Source organism: Bombina bombina, chromosome 1, assembly GCF_027579735.1.
Source record: "Bombina bombina isolate aBomBom1 chromosome 1, aBomBom1.pri, whole genome shotgun sequence".
Taxonomy (NCBI): Eukaryota; Metazoa; Chordata; class Amphibia; order Anura; family Bombinatoridae; genus Bombina; species Bombina bombina.
The window spans coordinates 1,178,815,596-1,178,825,559 of NC_069499.1; the positions used below are offsets into that span (position 1 = coordinate 1,178,815,596).

The 9,964-nt window shown below is 39.9% G+C and overlaps 1 protein-coding gene across 1 annotated transcript in view; it reads right to left on the reverse strand.

Annotated features, from left to right (window-relative positions):
- Positions 1–209: 209 nt before the first annotated feature.
- LOC128663875 (E3 ubiquitin-protein ligase MARCHF7-like) overlaps positions 210–9,964 on the reverse strand; it is a 31,500-nt gene continuing 21,745 nt past the window's right edge. The window contains exons 7-9 of the mRNA XM_053718438.1: positions 3,621–3,728; positions 1,590–1,632; positions 210–517 (exon numbers count right to left, since the gene is read on the reverse strand). Of these exons, the coding sequence (XP_053574413.1) occupies positions 462–517; positions 1,590–1,632; positions 3,621–3,728 (207 nt within the window). The 3' untranslated portion in view covers positions 210–461. The remainder of the gene's footprint in view (positions 518–1,589; positions 1,633–3,620; positions 3,729–9,964) is intronic.

Below are 9,964 nucleotides of genomic sequence, written 5' to 3' on the forward strand. Positions count from 1 at the left end.
TATTGGATTCTGCCATGCTGTAAATTAGGTTTCTGTTTGTTTAGAAGCCTGTTATCTTCTGAGGTCCGTTAGAGATGAAATGCTAGAGTAGCAATCTCACTGTGTTAAATGTTCCTTAAAGAGAAATTCCTATATTTTATCATTTAGCAATAACTTTGAAATAAAAATTAACAAAATTAAAATGTAGATAATAATGAAAACACTAGAAATTTAAAATAATTAATATTTATTAAGATAAGGAACATTTAGGAAAGGGGAGGCACTTGGGGGAGAACTTCCTCCCATGACCCTATAGACAAACAACAACTGTAGTTCACTGAGGGTTATAAACAGAGGAAACTCAAAACAGTTGCTGGCACAGCTTATTAGATGTGATAACTGTGTGGGAATAAGATGAGATCCCTTGGGTAACACGGGAAGATGAACAGTTACACACTATGTAGAGGGGAAAAGATAAACCTTTAGTTGATCTGACTGCTGTTCTGTGAATCTGAATCCTGAGTGGTTTCTTCAGGATCTGTGGAAATAGATACCATTTAACTATTTTTAAACAGAAGTTATTATAAAGTTATTTATATAGTACTGAAAGCCACATAGTTTAATAGAAATGTGCTGGTACTGTACTAGCAACAGAGTAAAATTATAACACATTCATGTAAATATACAAGACATTTTAAAGACAGGAAAGCAACAAGAAAAGCTGGGATGATGTCTGGTTATATAGGAAAGCGTATTGGCTGCACAAATACTGATATAGTTATGCTTTATTGATCACTAATCAGACCTTAACTAGAATATTGCATATCCTTTTGAAGGAAATCCCCAGAAGGATATAAATTAGTTAAAAATGATTCAAATCTGGGATATTATAATGGTCAATAATCTAAACAAAATATAAATGAAAAACTTTGTGGAATATATATATATATATATATATATATATATACGGTATATATATATATATAAACCCCAAGTTAGAGACCGCACTCATAGGTCTTTTTTAAATCCACCAAAGTGACTTTATTGTCAGTAACGTTACTGATAATAAAGTCACTTTGGTGGATTTAAAAAAGACCTATGAGAGCGGTCTCTAACTTGGGGTTCATATGTATTTATGCACTGCACCTGGGCAATTAAATAGCAATCGTGAGTGCTGGGTAAAGGACATTTGGAGATATATATATATATATATATATGGAGTATACATATAGAGAGGGGTGACCTGAATTTCAAATGAAAAGGATTTATGTGTTGGGATGAAGAAAGAAGACACTGTCATGTAACAAGAGTATATATAAGGCTAAAGTAAAGATTAAATACAACATTTTAGTTAGGGACATGGATGGTGCTTCATAGCACTGGGACTTTGTCATTTTCTCATAAATACAGTGGCATAGGATGGAAGCAAGGAGCATGAAATGTGTTTCTCAATGAATAGTGACAAAATGACATAAACAGAAATGAGTTATGGGAATGGAATAGGTCTCCAGACACAATTTATGAAATATATTATCTGTTTCTTCCTGAATTGATTTATATACTCTGAGACTATTAATAAAATAGAGTTTGATGTTAGGAAAACAACTTACTTTCATTCCTTCTTGTTCGGAGGTGTGAGAAATGTCTCGAAATCTAAAGAAAACCAGACTTAGTATTAGACTGGTGGGAGGTATAATTTGGATACCTGACTTCAACAGACAATGGGTTAAACCACAATCCGTGTAAGCTTAATAATTTATAGAATCATCAAAAACTACCAATCTAACTGCAGCTTTAAATGAAATCGAAATGAATACTCAAAGGTTTTCCCAGTGCTTTTAGAAAAAAAGTGCTATAAATGACAAATCACACTCGTTCCCATTAGACCACATATTATATCATGGGCATTCTTAAGGAGAAGAAACATACTATCCTAGGTATTAAAGGGTCTCCCTAGAAAGACAATTTCTTACACAGAATCATCTGACTTTTCTCAATATGTATTACCCAACCATGAGACTGAGGTATATAGATGAAGACTGTGCATGCGCCTTGTGGTCTTTTCATCCTCCTTTGGAATATCTGTGTAAGATTAGCATATATTTGAAACTACAATCTGTCTAAAATATTTACAATTTCCTCCTTTAGATGCAACAAAAAAAGAAAAAAACGAATACTTTAATTCAGGACTCAAGGAGCCTACATGCCAGTGTGTCAGAAGCACCACAAAAACGTGGCTTGGCATCATGGTTTGTGACCCCTGCTTTCTATCATCATACTGACTCGCAATGTTTTCATTCTGTGATTGTGTTATCGGATTTTAAATTTGGTGCTGTATGATGGGAACTATAGTTCCATTGTGACCATAAGAACTTCATTTCACATCATGTCCACATTTAAGAGGATAAGAAATAGAAGAATAAGAAGTTTTGGGCATTTAAAAGGCCTTGGACATTCCTCTAAATAGGGCAGTATTGAACCATTCACCAATGCTTCAGCATGTTATATATTTTGCTAGGTCTCCACTCTGGGGTGCCACCTTCTAATGAGTTGCAGTGAAGTGGATAAGTGGCAGTTAATTTTAAATTGCCTGTCAATGCTTGTGGCGGTGAAGTTTCTCACATAAGTGTTATGCATGTGGTTTGTCAGCATGGGTGGTGGTGAAGGGTTTAACACTGGCTGTGAGTGAATAATAAGTTCTTTACCACTACCAATGCTGAACGTTCTCATCAATAACCTGCTGATAGGAGCCTGTGAGTGCAAACACAAATTAGCACCTAAATTAATTTAACATCCCTCTGACATTGCTTGGCATAGATAGATTGTTGTGCATTTCAATTAAGAACAGAAACATGCTTGCAAAAAATACTTCTAGTAAAAGCTATCACTGTTTCATTGACAACTTTTACTCTGCACAGGTGCATGAAGAACTTATCCAGAATCTGCACTCTAAATTCAGCATCTACTCAGAGAGCAGAAGGCAGCTTGCATTGTGTGGGTATTACTCAATGTTTGTTACGCTTTACATTCAAAAGTCAGAAGCATATGTAAATGGTATACAACATAGAATGCCTAAGTGAATTTAAAGGGACAGTCTAGACCCAATACTTATGCTTTATTAATTATTGCTACATACCAGAAAAGCATCTTGCAATGGGTTCCACATCTATAAGCTTGTAAGAAGTACATAAAACTTTTTAGCAGCCAAAAACGGCCTACAGGCTCCGTCCACAGTATTTTTCTTCTTGTCCAGTTAGCTGTTTTCTTGTATGACAGTTTAGCAGTGCACATTTAATATTTTGCAGTTAGCTATTTCATATTGCACATGCACAAATCACCATGTGAGAGTAGGAAAACTTATTTAAGAATCAACTGTGACTGGAGAAACTTAACATACCAAAATATACATAAAATTGGTGAGTGGAGATTGGCGGACATTTTCGGTTCTTAACAAACGATGAATATTTAAATGTTTCATGTACTTATTACATAGTGTATAACAATAAGTAAACAAAATGATGTATTGGGTCTAGACTGTCCCTTTAAGCTATGACTGCACAATAGGACAACCCATAATGTTTACAAAAGCTGTACTGTAAAGACGTGACGTCCTTTATCCCTGAACACATCAGATAGCCTACCTCTGTTACCCGGCTCCGTGTGTGTGTTAATCTAAGAAGTTCCTCATATCTCTGCTGATACAAGTGAAGTAACAGTACCAGGTACAAACTAGGATCCACCACAGACACCTGTTGATGAGTAAATAAAGACAATATTTCAGAAAAGAAAAATATGTATAGACATGCAAGCAGTTTCCATAGCAGACTGCTTGACTATCAGCAGATCATAGAAGTCTGGCCCTCAGTATCAATTCTCTTCCAAATATGACCTTCCTACTCCATAATACATTTGGAAATGAACTTGATATCTGTATAAAAAATAGTTAAGAACAAAGATAATGTAAACTTTAAAATATCTGTATAAAAACTTTATTTTTTATTTCTAAATTGATTTTCTTAATCTATCTGGATTTATACTGATTTTACATTTTACATACCAAGGGTGCTACAGGAAAATATATTGATAATTCAGTCAGCCTTACCTTTCATATGAGATGAGTTATCCTGTCCCTTAAAGGGATATGAAACACAATTTCTTTCATTCATGATAGAGCATATAATTTTTAAACAACTTTTCAATTTACTTCTATTATGAAATTTGCTTCATTCTCTGCTAATCCTTTGTTGAAGGAGCAGCAATGCACTACTAGAAGCTAGCACATTTGGTGAGCCAATGACAATAACTTATTTGTAGCCACCAATCAGCAGCTAGTTCCCAGTAGTGCATTGTGGCTCCAGAGCTTTCCTAGGTATGCTTTTCAACAAAAGATAAAAACAAGAAAATAGAGAGACACACTCACTGAGACAGAACAATAGCTAGAAAAACTTCCGTGCTTGTCCACAAGGCCAGTGCCACTCAGGGTGCAGTCTCTTTTTGCACACTATGCCTTTTCACAGAGAAAAAATATCCTGTAGCATATCAGTCTGATCCTGCCCAATGACAGTCCAGCACCGAAATACCAGGCAATTCTTCTCTAAACAAGACAAACAACAAACCCCAGACTGCCTCAGTGAGTGCGTCCAGTGGCGTCACTAGGGTTGGTGTCACCCGGTGCGGTAAGTCATGGTGTCACCCCCCCCCCCCCCAGAAAGCAGACACACACAAAAACACAGGCAAACACACATACAAACACTCAGACACACTTAAAAACATACTCAGATGCACACACAAACACTCGGAAACACACTCAGGCACACACACAAAAACACACACACAAAAACACTGAGACACACAAAAACTCAGACACACACATACAAAATATGTAAACTGCACTGCATTAATTATGAAGCTCATGCCTAGAGCTGCTCCCTGGCTCAGCAGAACATCAAATGAAAGATAAACAGAGCACTCTAAAATAAATCACTGCTCTCTGACTCTGTTCCAAGTCTGTCAGTGCACAGCCCTGGGCTGCATGTCACTGAGCACAGATAGGCAGGCAGATTTAGGCTAGCAGCGCAACTTTGCAAGCCCCACGGCACACCCACAACATTCATAGTGAAATTGGGCAGGGGAGGAGCAAAGTACAAACAAGCAAAAGCAGCCGGGAAAACTATTTGTTGAAATTGCAGCACTGGCTCAAGGGGCAAAAAAATTGTGTGTCTACAACTTCCCAGTCCCACTAATGTTCACAAATGCCAGCCTCTAATAAAATAATCTATGCATCTCTACATTGTATTTCTTTGAATTTCAATAACATTTAAAAAAAAATCAAAAAATAAAAATTTTGTTTTGTTGGTGTCACCCCCTGGAGGGTGTCACCCAGGTGCGGCCCGCACCCCCCTAGTGACGCCACTGAGTGCGTCTCTCTATTTTCTTCATTTCAACAAAAGATACCACTATTACAAAGCATATCTATACTATAGTTGCGTTTGTAATGCGTCCGTCGCCAGTGGCGCATGCATCCTCAAAGGAATATTGGCTGCGGTGGATTCTTTCACCACCCTGCCATTTTCAGAATCCACCTGGATGCAGCATAGGCAACCTGAAGCCTTAAAAAAGAAAAAACATGCAACCGCCCGAACGAAATAATGAAAATGATCAAAAATAAAAAAAAAGGAAATTTATGCTTACCTGATAAATTGATTTCTTCTACGATACGACGAGTCCACGTATTCATCCTTACTTGTGGGATATTATCCTCCTGCTAACAGGAAGTGGCAAAGAGCACCACAGCAGAGCTGTCTATATAGCTCCTCCCTTGACTCCACCCCCCAGTCATTCAACCGAAGGTATAGGAAGAAAAAGGAGAAACTAAAAAGGTGCAGAGGTGACTGAAGTTTAAAAACAAAAATATAATCTGTCTAAAATGAGGGCCGTGGACTTGTTGTATCGTAAAAGAAATCAATTTATCAGGTAAGCATGAATTTCCTTTTCTTCTACTAGATACGACGAGTTCACGGATTCATCCTTACTTGTGGGATACAATACCAAAGCAACAGGACACGGATGAAAGGGAGGGACAAGACAGAGACCTAAACGGAAGGCACCACTGCTTGAAGAACTTTTCTCCCAAAAATAGCCTCAGAAGAAGCAAAAGTATCAAATTTGGAACATTTGGAAAAGGTATGAAGGTAGAACCAAGTCGCAGCCTTACAAATCTGTTCAACAGAAGCATCGTTTTTAAACCCCTTGAAGAACATTTAGAATTAAATTTAAACTCCATGGCGGAGCAACAGGTTTAAACACAGGCTTGATTCTGACTAAAGCCTGACAAAAAGACTGAACGTCTGGGACATCCGCCAGACGCTTGTGTAGTAAAATTGACAAAGCAGAAATTTGTTCCTTTAAGGAACTAGCCAATAATCTCTTCTCCAATCCTTCTTGGAGAAAGGACAAAATCCTAGGAATCCTAACCCTACTCAATGAGTAGCCCTTGGATTCGCACCAATAAAGATATTTACGCCATATCTTATGGTAAATTTTCCTAGTGACAGGCTTCCGAGCCTGAATCAAAGTATCAATGACTGACTCAGAGAATCCCCACTTAGATAAAATCAAGTGTTCAATCTCCAGGAAGTCAGCTGCAGAGAATTTAGATTTGGATGTTGGAACGGACCTTGAATGAGAAGGTCCTGTCTCAGTGGCAGTTTCCATGGTGGCAGAGATGACATTTCCACTAGATCTGCATACCAAGTCCTGCGTGGCCACGCAGGCGCTATCAAGATTACCGAAGCCCTCTCCTGTTTGATTCTGGCAATCAGACGAGGCAGGAGAGGAAAAGGAGGAAACACATAAGCCAGGTTGAACGACCAAGGTACTGCTAGAGGATCCCTTGATCTGGACCCGTAACAAAGAAGTTTGGCATTCTGACGAGATGCCATCAGATCCAATTCCGGTGTGCCCCATTGATGAATCAATGCCGCAAACACCTCCGGATGGAGCTCCCACTCCCCCGGATGAAAAGTCTGACGACTTAGAAAATCTGCTTCCCAGTTCTCTACTCCTGGGATATAGATTGCTGATAGATGGCCCGAGTGAGTCTCTGCCCATCGAATTATCTTGGAAACTTCCATCATTGCTAGAGAACTCTTTGTTCCCCCTTGATGATTGATATATGCTACAGTCGTGATATTGTCCGACTGAAATCTTATGAATTTGGCCGAGGCCAGCTGAGGCCACGCTTGAAGCGCGTTGAATATTGCCCTCAGTTCCAGAATATTGATTGGAAGTAGGGACTCCTCCTGAGTCCAAACACCCTGAGCCTTCAGGGAATTCCAGACTGCACCCCAGCCCAAGAGACTGGCGTCCGTTGTCACTATGACTCATGCTGGTCTGCAGAAGCACATTCCCTGGGACAGATGATCCTGTGACAACCACCAAAGAAGAGAGTCTCTGGTTTCTAGATCCAGATTTATCTGAGGAGATAAATCCACATAATCCCCATTCCACGGTAGCAGCGGTCTGAGATGTAAGCGAGCAAATGTCCATTGCCGCCACCATTAATCCGATGACCTCCATACACTGTGCCACTGATGGCCGAGGAGTGGACTGAAGTGTCCGGCAAGTAGTTAAGATCTTTGACTTTCTGACCTCCGAAATATTTTCATGTCTACCGAGTCTATCAGAGTTCCTAGTCAGTGGAACTAGTGAACTCTTTTGTATATTCACCTTCCACCCGTGAGTTCTTAGAAAAACCAACACAATGTCTGTGTGAGATTTGGTTAGCTTGCAAGTTAATGCCTGAATCAAAATATCGTCCAGATAGGGCGCCACTGCTATGCCCCGCGGCCTTAGGATCGCCAGAAGGGACCCTAGCACCTTTGTGAAGATTCTGGGAGCTGTGGCCAACCCGAAAGGAAGGGCCACAAACTGGTAGTGTTTGTCCAGGAAGGCGAACCTGAGAAACTGGTGATCTCTGTGGATAGGAATGTGAAGATACGCATCCTTTAAGTCCACGGTAGTCATATATTGACCCTCCTGGATCATTGGTAAAATAGTTAGAATGGTCTCCTTCTTGAATGATGAGAAATTTGTTTAGGCATTTGAGATCTAAAATCGGTCTGAAGGTTCCCTCTTTTTTTGGGAACCACAAACAGATTTGAGTAAAATCCCTGCCTCTGTTCTAGTTTTGGAACTGGACAGATTACACCCATGGTATATAGGTCTTTTACACAGCGTAAGAACGCCTCTCTTTTTGTCTGGTCTACAGACAAACGTGAAAGATGAAATCTCCCTCTTGGGAGAAAATCCTTGAATTCTAGTCGATACCCCTGGGTCACAATTTTTAATGCCCAGGGATCCTGAACATCCCTTGCCCACGCCTGAGCGTAGAGAGAAAGTCTGCCCCCTACTAGATCCGGTCCCGGATCGGGGGCTGCCCCTTCATGCTGTCTTGGTAGCAGCAGTGGGCTTCTTGGCCTGTTTACCTTTATTCCAGGTCTGGTTAGGTCTCCAGACTGACTTGGATTGTGCAAGATTCCCCTCCTGCTTTGTGGCGGAGGAGGAAGTAGAGGGTCCACGTTTAAAGTTTTGAAAGGAATGAAAATTATTTTGTTTGGCCCTCATTTTAACCATCTTGTCCTGAGGAAGGGCATGGCCTTTACCTCTAGTAATGTCGGAAATGATCTCCTTCAGTTCAGGCCCGAATAGGGTCTTACCTTTGAAAGGAATAGCTAACAGCTTAGATTTTGATGACACATCGGCAGACCAAGACTTAAGCCATAACGCTCTACGCGCTAAAATGGCAAAGCCTGCATTCTTTGCCGCTAATTTAGCCATTTGAAAAGCGGCATCTGTAATAAAAGAATTAGCTAGCTTGAGAGCCTTAATTCTATCCAAAATATCATCTAATTGGGTCTCAACCTTAAGAGACTCCTCTAGAGCCTCAAACCAAAAAGTTGCTGCAGTAGTTACTGGAACAATGCACGCTATAGGTTGTAGAAGAAAACCCTGATGAATAAACAATTTCTTTAATTTTTTATCCATAACATCTTTGAAAGTACAACTGTCCTCAATAGGCATAGTTGTACGCTTAGCCAGGGTAGAAATAGCTCCCTCCACCTTAGGGACCGTCTGCCAGGAATCCCGAATGGTGTCAGATATGGGAAACAGTTTCTTACAAGTAGGAGGGGGAGAGAACGGAATGCCTGGTCTATCCCATTCCTTAGTAACAATGTCAGAAATCCTTCTAGGGACTGGAAAAACATTAGTGTAAGAAGGGACCTCTAGATATTTATCCATTTTACACAATTTCTCTAGTGGAATTACAATAGGGTCACAATCATCCAGAGTCGCTAAAACCTCCCAGAGTAACAAGCGGAGGTGTTCAAGCTTAAATTTAAAGGCCGTCACATCTGAGTCTGTTAGAGGGAACATCTTTCCTGAGTCTGAAAGCTCTCCCTCAGACAGTAAATCCCCCACCCCCAATTCAGAACACTGTGAGGATACATCGGAGATGGCCAATAAAGCGTCAGAGGGCTCAGTATTTACTCTAACACCTGACCTACTGCGCTTATCCTGTAAACCTGGCAGTTTAGACAATACCTCTGTAAGGGTAGTAGACATTACTGCAGCCATATCCTGCAGGGTAAAAGAATTAGATGCATTAGAAGTACTTGGCTTTGCTTGAGCGGGCGTTAAAGGTTGTGACACTTGGAGAGAATTAGATGGCATAACATGATTCTCTTCAGACTGAGAATCATCCTGAGACATACTTTTATCAGCAAAATATGTTCCTTGCAATCTTTCAGTACATGAGGGACACATTTTAAGTGGGGGTTCCACCATGGCTTCTAAACACATAGAGCATTGACTTTCCTCAATGTCAGACATGTTGAACAGGCTAGTAATGATCTGAAAAAAAACCTGAAAACACTTTATTTAATGAATAAAACAACAATCTGAAAAAACGGTACTGCGCCTTTAA